The sequence below is a fragment of the Thamnophis sirtalis genome, unplaced genomic scaffold, assembly GCF_051295495.1.
Source record: "Thamnophis sirtalis isolate CommonGarterSnake01/CBP01778 unplaced genomic scaffold, rThaSir2_p1.2 scaffold_5, whole genome shotgun sequence".
Taxonomy (NCBI): Eukaryota; Metazoa; Chordata; class Lepidosauria; order Squamata; family Natricidae; genus Thamnophis; species Thamnophis sirtalis.
In genome coordinates this window covers 90,940,050-90,958,307 of record NW_028261385.1, presented here as the reverse complement: position 1 = coordinate 90,958,307, position 18,258 = coordinate 90,940,050, and the positions used below count along the sequence as shown (strand labels likewise).

Sequence of the window (18,258 nt, the reverse complement as noted above, 5' to 3'; positions counted from 1 at the left end):
GGGAGGGGAGGAAAATATTCCACAAAGTGAGGACTATACCAAAGAGGTTCTGCTGTCTCAACTCCTGCCTTGTGAACCTCACAAGGGGAGGGAATTTTCAGAAGGCCCTCTCTCAATGACTAAACCAAATGGACAGATTCTGACATATCCTGGTGTACTACAGAATTGGAATGGGTTGTCTCCCAAAGCCAGATATTTCTATTCCCATTTCCCACCATTCCATTCAAAAAGTGCAAAAACATACTTGGCTCTCGCCCTTTAGTTTAGCTCTTACATAATAGCTCTTTAGCTACAGTATGTACATGGATATACAAACATCAAAATCCCAAACTCTCCATATCTAAAATCAATTTACAGACTCAGTCTGTTCGCAAGAATGAGGGCAAAACAACAACAACAACACAACAATCCCACAAAGCAAAAACAAGAGAGAACCATGGCAATTTATTGAAGACAATGCCCTTTGAAAAATGTCTATGAAAATCTCATTTTCATAGCCAAAGAGACAGTAGCAGCCAATATAGCCTGGACCATTGTTTGACAATTCTCTGGCCAACCAAAAGGAGGTGACTTCCCTGAAAAAACTAGTTCTGGTCCAGAATTGCTTCCTTCACTACACAGAAAACATTCAAAGCGAATCAGGCTCATTACATTTGAGTGTAATCCAGTTCCCATTTATGCAACAGATTGGCTGCAAGAAAGCAATGGCCAAATGTTGTCAACAGCTACCATTTGTGCTTACCCTTAGTATTAAAATTCTCCAGGCAATGTGTCAAAAAAGTGGTCTTTTCTCAAAACAGCATCATTATATAATCGGATCCAAAATTATACATTATCGGAGCAGATTACATATGATGAAGAGATGAAATATATGAAGGTCACTATTTTCTCAATGCCTCAACTTCCACGATGTACTTTGTTGGCAATTTTCAGAAAACGTGAGTTAAAAGTTCAGTTTGAAATAGGATGGGTACATTGCTGTCTTCTTTCTTCAGACGTAGGAATGCCTTCTGTAGACTGCAGCATTCCACATGCACAAGCAGACATTAAAAGAAGAGTTTCCTCTTTTATCCAAAACAGAGAAACAATTAGCTAAAAAATCATCAGAAAGCCAACAAGCTATCTCAGTTGGATTTCCCAGTTTAAATGTTGCTGCCTGGTTTAGTTCCAAGCCAAATGATGGCAACACTGATGAATCAGGGATCAATTGACTACTTGGACCCCACAAAAAGTGTATTTAACCAAACAAGTGAGAACTGGCTTCTGAATTGGCAGTACTTTAAAAAAAAGTGACGAGAAAAACAAAAAGAACACATACGCAAAAAGAATAAACCAACATATTCCTTTACAAAGAAGTCAAAATAGGGGGAAACCTAGCTGGCAATGAGCAGTATCCAGCCTGCTGAAGAATGGCAGGTATGGGAGTGGACAGCGGAGTTCTTCTGGCCATACATATCTGGCCATATCAACCAATGTAGATCCGATGGAAGTCATTGGCTCCAAATGCAGCATTGCACTTGGGACATTTGCGCTGTCGAGTGTCATAGCGAGTCTTCACACATTCAAAACAGAAGACATGAAAGCATTTAGTGAGCACAGCATCCTTCTTCCGCATGTTGCAGCAGGGGCACGTCAGGCGAGCCTTTGGGAAAGACAGGGCAGGGTTTAGGAGCAGATGTCAACAGACAAGTCCTCCCCTTTTAGTGTATGAGGGAGAAAATGTTCATTCTTCATCCTGGAAAGGCGAGAGGGCTCTTTCCTTCCATAATGTATTTCCCAAATGAGCCACCCCAACTGCACACTAGTGGCAATTTTTATATTTCTCCAAACATACAAAGATATGCCTAAACCCATCACACCCAAGAGTCTATAGGCCTCACATGATCTACCTTATAGTCTTTGATCTCTTCCATGAGGATCTCATCACAGTTGGGAATCATGTCCGGTTTCTTAGTTGTCTCCAGTTTTCTTCGTAGCCGTGAAATATCCTCCTACAAGAAAAATATTAGTCAGGTAGGCCTGTTATCTTTTGCCTTTCAGATGGCCATTCCTATTGTAATGGAAATAAATCTGGTAAAAGGTTCATAAACACCTACATTTTGGCTTTTACAGCCCTGCAGTGTTTCACATGAATTAGAAAAATTCATGGATCTATTTTAAGTTATTATGAAAATGAGAAAGCTGTAGTTCTTCCATTAATATTAGAGCCTTCTAGAACTCTTTGGGGACTTAAAAACTGAATTAAAATTGATATGTGAATAGTAGAAGCTTCAGTTTAGGTGTTCAGCGCCAGCATTGACAATTAACAAAAGCAACAGTGGAAACAATTGAAAGTGAGTCATGTAACAGCGACCAAGCTATTGAACTAGGAACCAAAATGCTGTCAGAAAACAAGAGGCAGACATATAATCTGAATGAATGAAACTGGAAATAAAGACAAATTGTGAGAGGTAGCTATCCAAGCAAAGGACTGCATGCCGGTTACCTGGGCTCGTTTGAAGTTGAACATGTCTTTTTCCTTTGTTACACTATTTTCCACAATCTCATCCTGGAAGTCATGCAATTTTTTCTGCGCCAGTTCCAATTGGGCCCGAAGGTCCTCAGCTAGCTGAGCAGCATCCATAGCCTAGAAAACAAAACCGTAATGTTTTCCCATTCCACTTATTGAAATTTGCACAAGGAATAGTAGCACTCTAAAGATTAAATCAGAAGTTTCATCTTATGCTTTGGGATTGTATGTAAACTTTCTTCTGGAAAAAGACAGAGGGAGGGAGGGAAGGAGGGAGGAAGGATTTCAGCACTTACCTACAATAGCCACTATTTCCATTATTTGATTATTATGTGGTAAATAACAGGGCCTCCTTGGCCTAGGACCAAACATCTATTTGGGAGCCCAAGGGCCTTCTACCTGAAGATTAGATTTACATCAACATCAAAAGAAAGTGAGGACATTGGGGGAACCTGCACCAGTTCTGACTGCAAAAACAAGCTGATTTGTTTCTCAAATTTAACTCTGCAGAACACATGAGTGAGCCTGTTTCTTTGGTTTGAGGGTCCCAAGCCCATTCTACCACCTTATTCTGCAGATAAACATGGAAATATTGCTGAAACTCCAGGAGGGGAGGAAGGGAATGGAATGGGATTAAATGGAATATGTTAGGTAAGGGAGGGGGGAATTGGGGAGAATGATGGGGGAGAAGAATCAGTCCAAAATATATACAAATACATTCTAAGTCCCATCTCATTATCCTATACCAAAAACCAGTCAGGCAATCTTCATGGAAAACTGCAGCCAAGAAGACAACCTGCCATCTATCTTATTTTCATCTCAGTGCCTTTGATCAGTTTCCTAAGCTTTTAAAACACTGCACAATGCTTTGTTCCTCCTTTCACTATTATGATTACTTCTTCCTTCTGAAAAATTCTCTTTATACCATGATGTTTCATTATTATTTTTTAAAAAACCTGAAACTGGTGTTTAACTTTTTACAAGCTGCCTTGGCACTCTAATTAAGGAGGGTAGAGTGAGGAAATAAAATTCCCCAGAGATCTACCATACAGAAATGAAACCCTGGCAGAGAAAATCCCCCCATGCCCAGTGATCTATAGACCCAACATCATTCCTATCTTCCGATGTTCTCTGCAGGCCTCAGAGATTTCACACTTTTGAAAATTCAGTGCTGGAGAACATTTAACATTTAAAAAAGGGTTCCTTCTCAAAAAACAAAAACAAAAAAACTCCTGCAACAGTTAAACAGGACTTTTGTCTCAGTGACTGCTATTTTTGTCAGAAATGTTAATGTGTTGTCAAGAAGAGATCCAGAATTCTTGGGCAAAGGTTCACTCAAATCCTCAACTAATTGCTGATCTACAGATTAGGGCAGCCCTAGATGTCTGGTAAATGGGTCCTGCAGTTCATTCTGATCTAAGAATTGAAGACACAGAACTTCGGTTGACACAAAATTATAAGTTGCAGTCATATTCTTTTCTACATGTTAACAACCAGTGCTAATGCAGTAACGAAAATGGCAAGCTCTCAACAAATTATTATCAACCTATCTTCTTCTCATGGCATTCAACCCGCCCTCAGCTCATTCTGTTTTTCATTTATCCTAACAACCTTTTTTTGCTGGAAACCTTCAAACCATCTAATTATTTACATCAGACTACTCTGTTAATTTTTTTTTTTGAAGTTCAATTTTTTCCCCACACTTTTGCTCCTTGTCCATGAAATCACTTTGCAGCATCGCTTTTTCTCCTAATTACAGAAATAATTTGTGATTTCTCAGCATTTCCTTAGGAGGGAGAGATTTATCTGCTCTAGCTATCTCTTCCTAGGGAGACACTCATTTGAAAGGATTCACACAACTGGAATAACTGTTTTTCATTTGGGGGCCCAACCTAAGTCTATCAGGCTTTCAATAAAAATTTCCTCTGCCTTCTAGGGAAACCTGTCTATTTGTAAAATAGAGACCTTTGCAGCTGCCAATCCATTCCACTCACCCTCTTGGTGCATATTTCATAGATAGATATATGCACAGTCTTAGCTTGAGGATCAATGTTCAGTGACCATTCAAAATTGCAACAGTGCCGAACAAATGAAAGTCATGACCAACCCTTGAAATTACAGTCATCACAGCACACACACACACCCAGTCACATGGGGTGATCAACACATGATCAACAGGCACTTGGCAACCCAGCCACATTTACAACCTCAGCATGCACTTCAATTCCCATCTGCATATCTTCCCCCCCACCTCATGTCTGCCCTTTTGCCACCCTGCAGTCCACCACTCCTGATGCCCCTGCCTCCGTGCACTCCGCCTGATGTCTGCTGGCCCTTTGTTGACATTAGGCACACTTTTGAAAGCAACAGGAGGAAGAAGAAGATAACATAGTTGGCTGGGGTGATCATTTAAATGGCAGCAGCAGAGTACATGACAGCCAAAAGGGCAGAGATGGGAGACAGGCAGTGGCAGTTGGAGCACACACATTGTGATAGAGGAAGTTGAAATGGAGGTGAGCTCAGCAGGTCAGTGGAGCCTCTGACAAAGGCAACTCTCTGGGTCCAGCTGGGAAGGAAGCAGGAGGATGGAGCTGGCAGTTCGTGCAGGGCAGAAGTGCAAAGTCCTTATCTAACGATGGGGCAGTCCTCATCTAGCCACAAAAACCGGACTACTAGAACTGCTAAGTGATACTGTTATGTGATGCTTCGCCTAATGACCACTATGCTTAACAACGGAAATTCCAATCCGAATTAGGATTGCTAAGTGAGGGCTATCTGACTTGCTTAACATTCACAGGATTAATCTTAAGAGCCTTCAGATTGAATATACGTATATGAATCCAAGTTCAGAGCTTACAGCTGTGAAGAATGGAACTTTTTCCAGTTTCATTGCCTGGAATTGCATGGTCTTTATCCTACAATAATTTCTTAAGATCGCTTAACTGAAGGGTTTCTAAGGAGATAGGAGCAACTTCTAGGAGGGAAATTCAAAGTGAATGCTTGTTTCTATAGATAACCAAATTAAGAATCTTCCAGGCGAGTCTTATTTAGCATAAGGCTGGTTGACAGAAGACAGTTCAGGATGGAGTTCCATATAAATTTTGGTCAGTTTACCCCAGGGGTGTCAAACCCGCATCATCATGGCGTTGTCACATGACATATCATGATTCCCCCCCACTTGCTAAACCAAGCGTGGCCAGTGTGTGATGCATCCGTGGCCCGTGAGTTTGAAGCCCTGAGTTACACCCAAGAAGATCCTTCCTTAGAGAACTGATTAGGCACAAGGAAGAGGAAGACATGATAATATTTATCATGGTGCCATTGCTCTTTACACATATTTGTGGATCCATTCCTGCTTTTAATATACATAAAATGCATAATATGCATACATGTATACATATTGTACAATTATTATACATATCTGCATTTATGGATCTATTCCTGCTTTTATTATGCAACTTAGTTTGACTCCCGTTTCTTTTAATTATTTTTAAGTCTCCTTCATAAATGTAAAAAAACAAGAAAACTTTCACAAGTGTAAAAAAACAAGGAAACTGTCCCATGGGATTTTAATTTCGTTACACACACATACACACACACAAACACACTACCACCACCACAATTGAGGCAAAAATTTGTTGGTAAGTGAGAATTTTGTTAACTGAGTTTTTCCCCATTTTACGCAGTTATTAAATTAGTAACACCGATATTCAGTGAATCTGGTTTCCCCATTGACTTGGCTTGTCAGGAGATTGCCACTGGTGATCACATGACCCTGGGACACTGCAACCATCATAAACGTGAGTCAGTTGTCAAACATCCAAGTGTAAATCACATGGCCATTGGGATGCTGCAACTGTCATAAGTGTGAAAAATGGTCATAAAATCACTTTTTTCAGTGTCTGTAAGAGAACTGTTGTATGTTGATGACTACCTGTATATATTCACTTACTTTCCGCTTGTTCATCTCCAGGGCCTGGGTTCGCAGGCCCAGCTCCTTTTCTCCAGTGCCAATGTTGCTTTGTAGCAGATGCTCTTTTTCCTCCAGCTTGCGCACAACTTGCAGCTGGGCATCCACCTTCAGGAGGCAAAAACAAGGAAGAGGAAAGCATTCAATTTAGGATTTTGCATTGGTCAACTTATTTATGGTTCTGTCTCTTAGGATTGGAACCTTTAAGTAAAGTGTACAGTTCTGCTTGTTTGATAATGATTGTGCTTTTTTGTCCACTATGGAATGAGAAACTAAGTACAGCCAACAGAAATCTTCCCTTTAATGGATCCTGAAATGTCAAGCAGTCATAGCTCACTTTCTTCTAAGAAGGGCTACAAATTAAAGGATGCTGAACCATGGTGGCACAGTGGTGTCCATGCAGTACTACAGGCTACTTCTGCTGCCTGCCAGCTGACTGCAATTTAGCAGTTCAAATCTCACCAGGCTCAAGGTTGACTCGGCTTCCATCCTTTCAAGGTCGGTAAAATGACAACCCAGATTGTTGGGGGCAATATGCTGACTCTGTAAAAGTGCTTGAAGCGGTATATAAGTCTAAGTGATATTACTATTGCTCCAGGAATCAATGTCTATACTTAATACTATGTTTGCACTTATCAAATTAGCATTCCTCTGCAAATACCACGCCTGGATCAAAAATGTATTATTGTTTCAGAATAGGAATGGATCATTTTCTTATGAATTGAATCCCCCCCCCCTTAAAAAATGGCTTCTACGGTATATAAGGGGCAAGTCAATAATACAGGGATATCACCTGAATGAGCAGAGTTGAAAACTGCAGCCCTTTTTTGAGTGACTACTCAGAATAGTTGCATTAAGGGTATTGGAGGCTTAATGCATCTATCAGGGGAGCGGTTTTGTTTTGCACAAATCAAAAAAACATGCCACTAGAAATTGAACATTTGCCACAAAATGTTGGCAGCTTGACATGGGGGAGGGTGTGTGTGTGTCTCAAAATGGGGCTCGTGGTCACTCGTGGCTATAGGTCATCTTCCCCTATGTAAAAAGATGCCAGATTACCGCCAAGCTGCTCAAAAGAAAATTGTGGTAAAGATGTACGCAAAACCCAATCTTAAAATGCAGTCTCTCACTGATGACAACAACTGCACTTTCAACTTATCTCTTGGTCAAAGAATTTAAGACTTCTGGGTTCCTACTTCGCTTCTCTTCTCAATTTCTCCACTTGCCTGGGTCTTCAGGGTAAGAACCTGGTCTGCGAGTTCCTCCTTTTCCTCTTTTAATAGCTTATGGATCTGGTTGGATTTGATGCGTTCTGACATGAGCTTGAAGTTGGCGTCGTCTTTTTCCCTCAGCTGCTGCATCAGGCGGATGTTTTGCTCTTGCATGTCTTCAAAGGCCTGGCCTGTCACATCCATTTCGGATAACAGGGCTTCTTCCTCCTGGAATTGAGAGGGAAACAGTTTCCACCTTTTCTGGATACTATGATACAAGTAGACAAATGTGTCGGCACTTAACAGGAGGGGATATAAATGATAACCTTTGAGTGATATCATCATGCAATCAAATACAGGGAGTTTATTCTTTAATAACTAGAATTGGGACTTGCAACCTGGTCATCGAGCAAAGTGGTCGCTAAGTGAAACCGCAACCATGCTTAAAATCTCACTTCAGCTTTCCTTTGCTCTACGGACCTACAAAAATTGTAAATGCAAGGGCTGGCTGCAAAGTCACATTTTCATCACCTTCATAAGGGGAAAGGGTTGCTGTCACTAAAAGAGGACTATTTTTATATTGCCATCTATGTATTTACTTCAGACATCAGGACTCAAATATGTAAAAGCATTTGCACAATGGCATCATCATAAGCATGTCATTATGGCATCACCTGTTTGTGATTATGTTTGTGATTATGTTTGTGATGGAAAAAATAACTATCAGGAGTGTCTAGATTTTTTTTAGTTATTGGCATATAATTTAAACCAATTTATTAATTAACATAAATTATCTAAAATGGATTCTACCTTTCTGATACATATAATTTGCCACAAATATGCATTTTCCTAGCGAAGTAGATGACTCCATTGGGACATAGATATCTGGTGGGGGTGGTAGTAAGGAGAAAAATATCAACACTCTAAACTCCAATCATCTCTTACCTAGTCATTAAGAGGGAATCAAAGATTTAACATCCTTGAGGAATAAGACTATTTACTCTATTTGCCTCTCAACCATCTGATTACTACTTCTTACCTGTTTTGCCATGGCTAGTTTCTTCTGCAAGTATTCTATCTGTTCTTCCACAGCCCGGATTTTTCGAAGAGCGTCCTCATCAGCCATCTTTTTGCTCTCTTTCTTCTCCTTATCCTCCAATTCCTTCAGTCTTTGTCTTAGCTCTTCCAACTATAAAAATCAGAATTGTCCAGGAGAAAAGTTTTTTTTAAAGGAATAGAAAATGAATATGCAAACAGTAGAGGAGGAGGATAGCTCAAAGGATCCTAATGTTTGTTCAGAATTACTTGGAGGAAATAAAAAGGTTTGATAGATATGCTAATTAGCACTAGACAGAATGCCATCTTACAAAATTTCACAAAAAGAGGATTCTGCATCAACCCATTAAACTGCACCATAGCAGTTGAAGAGAAAGGAAGAGGAATTACATCACTGGTTTAAATGGAGAAAAAAACAGAACTAATTCCACTCATTTGTGACACAAAAAGATAATGACTTGTGGCATGTTCTTTTATATTCATTATAAGATCAGTATGTCACTAAAATCCAATACCCAATTATTCTTGTTTTCCTGTTTTCTTTTGTTTGGTTCCTGCTCTTTGTTTGTTTCATGCCTTTTTAGACTGCAAGGAAAAGGCAAGGATTCTTTTTTATGGACTTGTAAGCCAAACTATTTTTAAAGCTTCATAAAGCAATCTGGAAACTTGGAGGCGAATTAGAAGTGATCTCCATTGAATAGTTAAATCCTTTAATATTCTGTATTTCTGCCTGTCAGTTGGTATCAACTGACAGGCAGAATCTGAATGTTTGAAATGCAGAATATAAAGGGATAGATTTTAAATATTCAATGGAGATCACTTCTAATTCGCCTCCAACTTTCTAGGTTGCTTTATGAAGCTGTAAAAATCAGAGTCCATTATATTATGGGAGAGATTAGAACAGAAAATACTTTGGACCACCTTGAATACGATTACCTCAGCTTTAGCCTTTTTTTCAGCAGCCATCAGTTGAACTTTGTCTCTCTGCTCTTTGGGAGCAGAGCGGTACATATCTAACAACAACTTCATTTCTTTCTGGCTTTCTTGTGCCTTCCTGAATAGATTGGAAAATAAAACAGAAGGGTAAAACGGTATAGCATTGTCTAGTGACAAACAACAATTCAGCTCACTCTTCCCACTAAGTTAGGGCTTATTGTCCCCTGGAGTGATGTTGGGGACAAAAGAAGAAAAAAGGCTATTCATTTTGTTCTATAACTGCTGGAACAAATTAATAAATGATCTCGACCCTAGACAGTGTCACAACTGGAGGTTGAAGGCCACTTCTTGCTACTTCTTGCTAAGTGAAAGTTCCAAGAAGGTGAGTGTCTCACAGGAGAAAACTTGAAAAAATGCTGGCTGTAGAATGTGATGGTATTGCTTGTCATCAGCTCTTTGCATATGGCCTAGAAATTGCAAGTTATATAGCTGAGAGACTATTGGTGCTGAATGCTGTGAGCATCTCGCACAGATACTTCATCACTTCATTGGTGCAGGCAGTGTAGAAGCAATCCCAGGTGACTTCCACAAATCCAGGGATCCCCCTTGTAAATTGACAATATCTGCAAAGTTTAACCCACTGTTAAAAAATAAAACACCTTTTAAGATCTAGGACCCAACTTCAATCCCTGTTTCTTTTCTTTTGACACAGTAAAGTGTCACAGGAACCAAAAAATAAAAATCATCTTCAGCTATCACAGTACAACTCTCCAAGGGGAAAAAAATGCAGATCAACTTACTTGAGATCTGCTTTCAATTGCTTGACCAGCTCAGCTTCTCTCTTCCTTCCATCATCATGTTTTCCCTTGTCCTTTTCTTTGGTAGATTCTCTCTCCTTCTCGGATTCCTTTTGCTTCTGCTTCTCCCTTTCCCTTTCTTTCTCCTTTTCCCTTTCTCTTTCTTTTTCTTTCTCTTTTTCTTTTTCTCGTTCCCGCTCCTTTTCTCGTCTTTCCCTCTCCCGTTCTTCTTCATCTCGTTTTGCTTTAGTTTCCAAAGCATCCTCAGAGGGTCCCTTGGAGGTTGCAGCATGAGAAGGATCCTCAGCTTCCTGTTTGATCTCTGATGGTTCCTCCTTGGCATCTTCAGTGCTGGATTGAGAGTGCAGGACAGCACTGCCACTACGAGAACGAGTCTGGAGTAGAAGAACAATTTATTAAGGATACTTTTGATATGGGTTTTCAAAAAAGACCACTCTTCTTTACCTTCGTTTTACATTGTTAGCCAAAACACATCAAAGCAGGGTTTCAAAAATGGGGTAGGGTGGGTCACTTTTTTGTGAACCCGAATATGAAAATATAGAGATCATTGTATATTATCTTTCATGCCCTGTGTAGTTGATATAAGCAAATATTCTGTTCTGAAGATGTAACATTATTGATAGCAGCAAGAATGCTCTGTGCATAAAAATGGTAAGAAAGTTTATTCCCACAATAGATGGCTGGCTGAAAAAACTGATGGAACTGGCAGAAATGGCTAAATTGACCGGCCTAATCAAAGAATATAGCTAACTTTGTTTCCAGTGGGAAACTTCTCGACTTTGTGCCTGAGGTGGAAAAAAGTGAAATGTTGATTTTTGGGTTTTGATGATAAAGTAGGTTTGTTGTTATAGAAATGGCTAGTATGTATTATTATGCAAAAGTAAAAAGTTGAGGCTATATATTATTTTATTTTACTCTGCTAAAAAGGTTATGAAGTCAATGCAATGCTAATTTTTCCTTTTCACCTTTTATCCTGCACTTGTCTTCCCTTCTTCCTCTCCTGCTTTCCCACTATTTTCACTTTTCTTTGTATTTTATATTTTTATAAAACTAATTTTAAAAAATTGGAATTTGAGGATGGAATATTATGGGGAATTATGAACTGCTATAATACATTCTGGGGGGTGGGCCAGCAATCTTTAGAAATAAAAATTTCTGAAACAGGCCATGTTTCGTGGTGGTCTGGATATGGTCTGGAACAGTAAGAGAACCTTCCAAATTATCTGTCTCCAGATTGCAGTGTTATCTGCACACAAGTTGCTTTTCTTCCACTGTTTTCCACAAGTTTCATTTACTGTGCTTTTATGTAAAAATAGCCAGAATGGATCAATTAAGGCAACTAATTTCGGCTTCCTGGGCGGGACCTTGCTGATGGTGGCAGCTTAATAGAGCTGCTCCCGAGTTCCTGGTCACGTTATCTGCCTAGACATCTGACAGATACCTCATCCTTCAGGCAAGAAGGGGAGGAGAGAGATCCAGTTGGCAAAGTGCCTTTTTTTGATCTTTGCAGCTTTTTTGTCTGCAAAGAGAGGGGGGGCCAGCAGAGGCTGAATCATCTCCGTGCCGGAATCTACAGCTGTTTTTTTTTTCCAGCTCAAAGTAAGATCCTCCCACTTAGAACAATATTTGAACTATCTATTTGATTTTAATACAAGCAGAGCCCGTATCTGAGAACCTCATTTGCTTATTTAAATCCTAGCTTCATTTTTTTACAAGAGCTTCCTTCGTTAATTTGGTTATCTAAAAAAAAAAAAAAAAGCTCCTAAAATGGCGATTGTGTATTCTCCGTAACAACGCTCACCTCCCTAATCTTTCTGCAAAGAACAGCTATAAAACTTCAAAGGGAGGGAACAGCCGGCCAGCAGCTTCTTATTAATTAGTTTCATTTCTACAAGATTCTACAAGACTTTCCTCTTATCAACTTTGCTAATATATATTTCTGATATAGAGAAGTCTAAAATGGCCCTGAATATGCTGAGCTTCTTTGTTACAATGCTTTTTTCCCCCCTGAAACCTTCTGAAAAGTCCTAAGGAGCTAACAAAGGGGTGATTTAATACCTTTTTTCGTAGCTGCACAGCGGGCCAGTAGAGTTTGATTAATTGCTTGAAGATAAGACTCGTAATGGCCTCAAAACTAAATCCTGGGCTGAAACCTCCTCCTAGAAGTACATCCCCAATACCTGGAACAAAGTTGCAGCCTCCACCCTCTATGCCCCCTACTGGAGATTTGCTAACGAAAGAACTTTTTTGGGAAATGTTTAGAGAATTTAGAGAGGAGATAAAGGAGGAGATAAAAGAGCTTAAGGCGGACTTATATGATAAAATTGATACTAGGATTGCTAAAATGAAAGATGATATGCTGGGACTTGTAACTGTACTGACAGAACATGTTTCTGGAATTGAAGATAACCTAGAGGATCTTAACGAAGCTAATACCAATTTGACATCCAAAACTGAGGTGGTGTAACAAAAAGTTGAAAACGCTGAAAAACAAATTATTATGATACAGTACAGGCAGATGGAGCTCGCATTAAGAGTCAGGGAGTTGCGTGAGGATAAACAGGAGAACCTGAAACAGATTTTTTCAGAAGCTTTTGATTGTCTGGTGGGAAGACCTGGGTCCAACTTTGACTGGCAGATCGATAAAGCTTATCGCGTTAATTCTTGGGTGGCAAAACAGAAGCAACTTCCCCGAGACGTAGTTATATACTTCACCACAAGAGAGCTCAGAAACATGATACTACAAGAGTCCTATAACACTAGGCTTCAAATTGGGGGCCAGGATTTGATTGTTTTGAAAGAAATACCACCTCAAATGCTAAGAGCCAGGAGAGACTATGCTTTTTTAGTGGAAGAACTCAGAAACCATCAGATACAGTACAGATGGGATGCACCATTTGGTATTATATTTACATTTGACAAGCAAAGATATCGTCTCAACTCCGTATGGAAAGCTCGAGATTTTTATCACAATATTCTGAAGGCGGGACACTCTGCACCATCTGGATCTGGAGAAAGACCACAAGAAGGACAAGAAAGACAGCAAACCACACAACTACCAGACAAGATGTACCATCTCCCCTCCCTGGAAGGGCAAGGTGTTATGGAACAAAGACCTAGCCATATGACTACCAGATGAATGGAAAAACAAGCTAAAAGGCAACAACCTCAACAATTATTGGCCATCGATCAAGGAGTTACAGCAACAAGCTCAGAAGCTGTGGGAGGAGCTAGGCCAAAGGTTAAACAGGCCATGCAGGAGGCTCTAAAAAAGCTTCAGGTAACCAAAGATGACAACTAAGATTCTAACATGGAATGTCAATGGACTGAACTCTCCACAGAAGAGAAAGAAAATATTTCACTATCTTAAACAGTTTAAGAATGATATAATTTGTTTGCAAGAAACTCATATCAAATCAAGTGATCAAAAATATTTGCTTAACCCAAAACTTGGTCAACATTTTGTAACTTCTGCTATGGAAAAGAAAAATGGTATAGTCATGTCAAAGCTGAACTAATTGAAGCAGATCCCTTTGGAAGATATATCGCGTTAGATCTAATCTTAGAAGAGAAAAAGACATTACTTTTGGGAATTTATGCTCCTAATCAACAGCAAGACGGATTCTATAGAAATCTTCATGCTAAATTAGTACAGTGGGACTATAGGTCTTGTATACTATTGGGTGACTGGAACGGCGTGATAGACACTAAAAGTGATAAGAAGACCTCTCGCCCAAATACTAAAATGCGAGCTAAGCTACCCAAACCTTTTTTTGACATGATGGACGACTTTGAATTGAGAGATATTTGGTGAGAAAGAAACGCAGAGGAATATGATTTCACTTTCTTTTCTGATAGACATCAATCCCTTTCAAGGATTAATTTTATACTAATCACTAATGATTTGCTTTCTAGGGTGAAGAAGACAAAGATTGCAGCTAGGGTCCTTTCGGATCATAACCCAGTTTGGATGGAATTGGGAAGGGCAGTGCAGGCAAGAAGGTCTTGGAGACTGAATGAAAACTTATTCAGATATGAAAAGTACATTAATGATTGTAAAAAATTGTTATCTGAATACTTTGTTTTGAATATGAATAAGGGTACACCTATGGAATTCGTATGGGATGCAAGCAAAGCGTATATGAGAGGAGTGCTGATGAATATAAATAAAACACATAGACATAAACAAGGGCTAAAACGAACAGAATTGGAAGAGGAAATTAAGAGGAAAGAGTTGGAGTTAACAATGAATCCAGGCGATACAAAGGTTAAGGAAGCAATTACCATATTAAAATCTCAATTTGACATGTTGATCTCTGACCAGGTAGCCACTAGTTTATTATATGCAAAACACAATACTTTTTGTAACGCAAACAAACCTGGCAGATGGTTAGCTTATCAGATTAGGAAAAAAAGGAAAACTCGAAATATATCTAAACTGATTTATAGAGGGAAGGAGGTGTTTCAACAGGAGGAGATTCAAAAGGCATTTCGGGAATTTTTTACAGAATTGTATAAAGGGGATAAAATTAATGGTTTAGATATAGACAAATACTTAGATAAAGAGAAAATACCCTCAGTTAGAGAAGAGCACAGGCAAAAATTGAACCAACCAATAACCTCGGGGGAAATTTTGCAGGTAATTAAGCAACTAAAGTTAGGGAAAGCACCAGGTACAGATCATTTGACAGCGGTTTACTATAAAACTTTACAGTTAGGAATGGTAGAACCTCTTAGAGAATTATTTAATAAGATTCAAACGGAAGGTAAGGTGCCTCCATCTTGGAAGACAGCGTTTATATCCTTGATACCCAAAGAAGATCAAGATACTACCCAACCAAAAAATTATAGACCTATCTCATTACTTAATGTAGATTATAAAATTTTTACTAAAATACTAGCAAATAGGTTAATGCTGGTTATTCAACAATTGATACACACCGACGAAACAGGTTTTATACAGGGGAGACAGATGAAAAGTAATGTTAGATTAATTATTAATGCATTAGAATATTTGGGAAAGAACAACCAAATTCCTGCTGCGTTCATATTTTTGGATGCTGAGAAGGCCTTTGATCGAGTTAACTGGCAATTTCTGTTGAAGGCATCAAGATTAGGGAGCAAGAATACAGAGTGCGCGCTTTTGCGGATGATTTGGTCATAATATTGGAACAACCGCAGGAATCCAGTATGGTTTTAATGAATACGATTAATCAATATGTTCAAGTGTCTGGTTTTAAAATAAATTTAGGAAAAACAAAAATATTAGCTATAAATATGAATACTAAACAAAAGGAAGAACTAGGAGGGATGCTAGGATGTGAGGTAGTCAAAAAAGTCAAATATCTTGGAGTTAATATCTTAACCTCAAACGGGAAATTATATAAGCATAATTATGAACCACTTTGGCATAGTATACAGATAGAGATGAAAAAATGGGAGAAATTGCACTTATCTTTGCTGGGTAGGATAGCGGCAGTGAAAATGAACATCTTACCAAAATTTTTATTTCTCTTCCAAATGTTACCTATACTTAAAAAAGATGTGAATCTTTTAGAATGGCAGAAGGGTATCAACAAATTTGTATGGGCAGGAAAGAAGCCGAGGGTAAAGATGAAAATAATGCAAGATGTACACGAGAGAGGAGGCTTGAAATTACCTAACCTAAAACTATATTATGATGCAGTGGCGCTATCTGTAATTAGTGATTGGATTCATTTAACTAATGATAGAATATTGAATATCGAGGGACACGATCTGGTATATGGTTGGCATGCTTACCTGTTATTCAACAAAAAATTGGATAAGAATTTTAAAAGTCATATTTTAAGAAATGCTTTACTGCGGGTCTGGAAAAAATACCAATATAAATTAAATGACAAGATACCCATGTGGGCAATTCCTAGACATGCAATTGAAAATATGAATATAGCACAAAAACAGGATAGAACTACCTATAGACAGCTTCTCATTTTGGAAAGGGGGGTACTACAACTAAAATCTTTAGAGGTATTAAAAGAGGAGAAGGTAGTTCAAACATGGTTCCAGTATGGGCAATTACAGGCCAGGTGGAAAATAGATCAAAAAATTGGTTTTATCCAAGTTGAGGATAATTTGTTTAAACAAATAAGAGATCAAAGTTTAATACATATAAAGAGGATATATAATGTATTAATACAGATGGATTCGGAAACAGAATTAGTTAAAGATTGTATGATAAAGTGGGCTCAAAATATTGAAGAACCAATAATGTTGGATACATGGGAAAGAATATGGGTAAGAAATGTGAAATTTACACAAGCTCAAAACCTGAGAGAAAATTTTTATAAGATGTTCTATTGATGGCATTTAGATCCTAAAAAGCTGGCTTCTATGTATCCGAATGTACAGCCTAAATGTTGGAGGTGTGGTTCTCTCGATGCTACATATTTTCATATATGGTGGACCTGCCAAAAGGTTAAGGCATTTTGGATAAAAATATGGTGGATTATGCAAAATATCTTTAAAAGAAGGATAAAGTTTACTCCTCAGTTATTTTTACTAGGTATATGTACTGACTTTATAGTGGTAGAGACTAACTTGATTCTGCACCTAATAACGGCGGCAAGACTGTTGGTGGTGCAATACTGGAAGAAGGAAGACTTGCCTACAACTCAAGAATGGACATTGAAAGTTACAAATTTAGCCGAGATGGCTAAAATATCGGCATATCTTAAAGATCATTCAAATGAAAGATATAAACAAGACTGGAAAAAATGGAATTGAATTGAATTTATTATATTTCTATGCCGCCCTTTTCCCAGAAGGGACTCAGGGCGGCTCACAACCCAAGTCGGGGGGGGGGGGGATAAGGGATACAAATAGGGGGGGGGGGGGGAAGACATTGACAAACAATACCACAATTTTAAAAACAACTCAACAGGCACAGCATTCGAGAGGGGACAGGAACTCATCAGCCCCAGGCCTGTCGGAACAGCCAGGTTTTAAGGGCTTTGCGGAAAGCCTGGAGGATAGTGAGGGTCCGAATCTCCACGGGGAGCTCGTTCCAGAGGGCCGGAGCAGCCAAAGAGAAGGCCCTCCTCCAGGTGGTCGCCAGTCGGCATTGGCCAGTGGATGGAATTCGGAGGAGGCCTAATCTGTGGGATCTAATCGGTCTATTGGAGGTAATTGGCAGCAGGCGGTCTCTCAAGTACCCAGGTCCAATACCATGAAGGGCTTTATAAATGACGACTAGCGCCTTGAAGAGTATCCGAAGGCCAATAGGCAGCCAGTGCAGCTCGCGGAGGACAGGTGTAACGTGGGTGTACCGAGGTGCACCCACAATCGCTCATGCGGCTGCATTCTGGACAAGCTGAAGTCTCCGAATGCTCTTCAAGGGCTGCCCCATGTAGAGCACATTGCAGTAGTCCAGTCTTCAGGTCACAAGGGCACGAGTGACTGTTGTGAGGGCCTCCCGGTTCAGGTAGGGACGCAACTGGTGCACCAGGAGAACCTGGGCAAATGCCCCCCTGGTCACAGCCGACAAGTGGTGTTCAAAAGTCAGCTGTGGGTCCAGGAGGACACCCAAATTGCGAACCCTGTCTGAGGGGCGTACTGTTTGACCCCTCAGCCTGAGAGATGGAAAACTTGGCCAATTAGTGGGAGGGAAATACACCAGCCACTCGGTCTTATCCGGATTGAGTTCAAGCTTGTTAACCCCCATCCAGACCCTAACAGCTTCGAGGCACTGACACATCAAGTCAACCACTTCACTGAGTT

The 18,258-nt window shown here is 39.6% G+C and overlaps 1 protein-coding gene across 3 annotated transcripts in view; it reads right to left on the bottom strand.

Annotated features, from left to right (window-relative positions):
* Window positions 1-422: 422 nt before the first annotated feature.
* RNF20 (ring finger protein 20) overlaps window positions 423-18,258 on the bottom strand; it is a 35,519-nt gene continuing 17,683 nt past the window's right edge. For all 3 annotated transcript variants that reach the window (XM_014056636.2, XM_014056635.2, XM_014056634.2), the window contains exons 13-20: window positions 10,483-10,874; window positions 9,683-9,800; window positions 8,730-8,879; window positions 7,706-7,918; window positions 6,462-6,587; window positions 2,486-2,626; window positions 1,890-1,991; window positions 423-1,642 (exon numbers count right to left, since the gene is read on the bottom strand). In XM_014056636.2, the coding sequence (XP_013912111.2) occupies window positions 1,466-1,642; window positions 1,890-1,991; window positions 2,486-2,626; window positions 6,462-6,587; window positions 7,706-7,918; window positions 8,730-8,879; window positions 9,683-9,800; window positions 10,483-10,874 (1,419 nt within the window). In that variant the 3' untranslated portion in view covers window positions 423-1,465. The remainder of the gene's footprint in view (window positions 1,643-1,889; window positions 1,992-2,485; window positions 2,627-6,461; window positions 6,588-7,705; window positions 7,919-8,729; window positions 8,880-9,682; window positions 9,801-10,482; window positions 10,875-18,258) is intronic.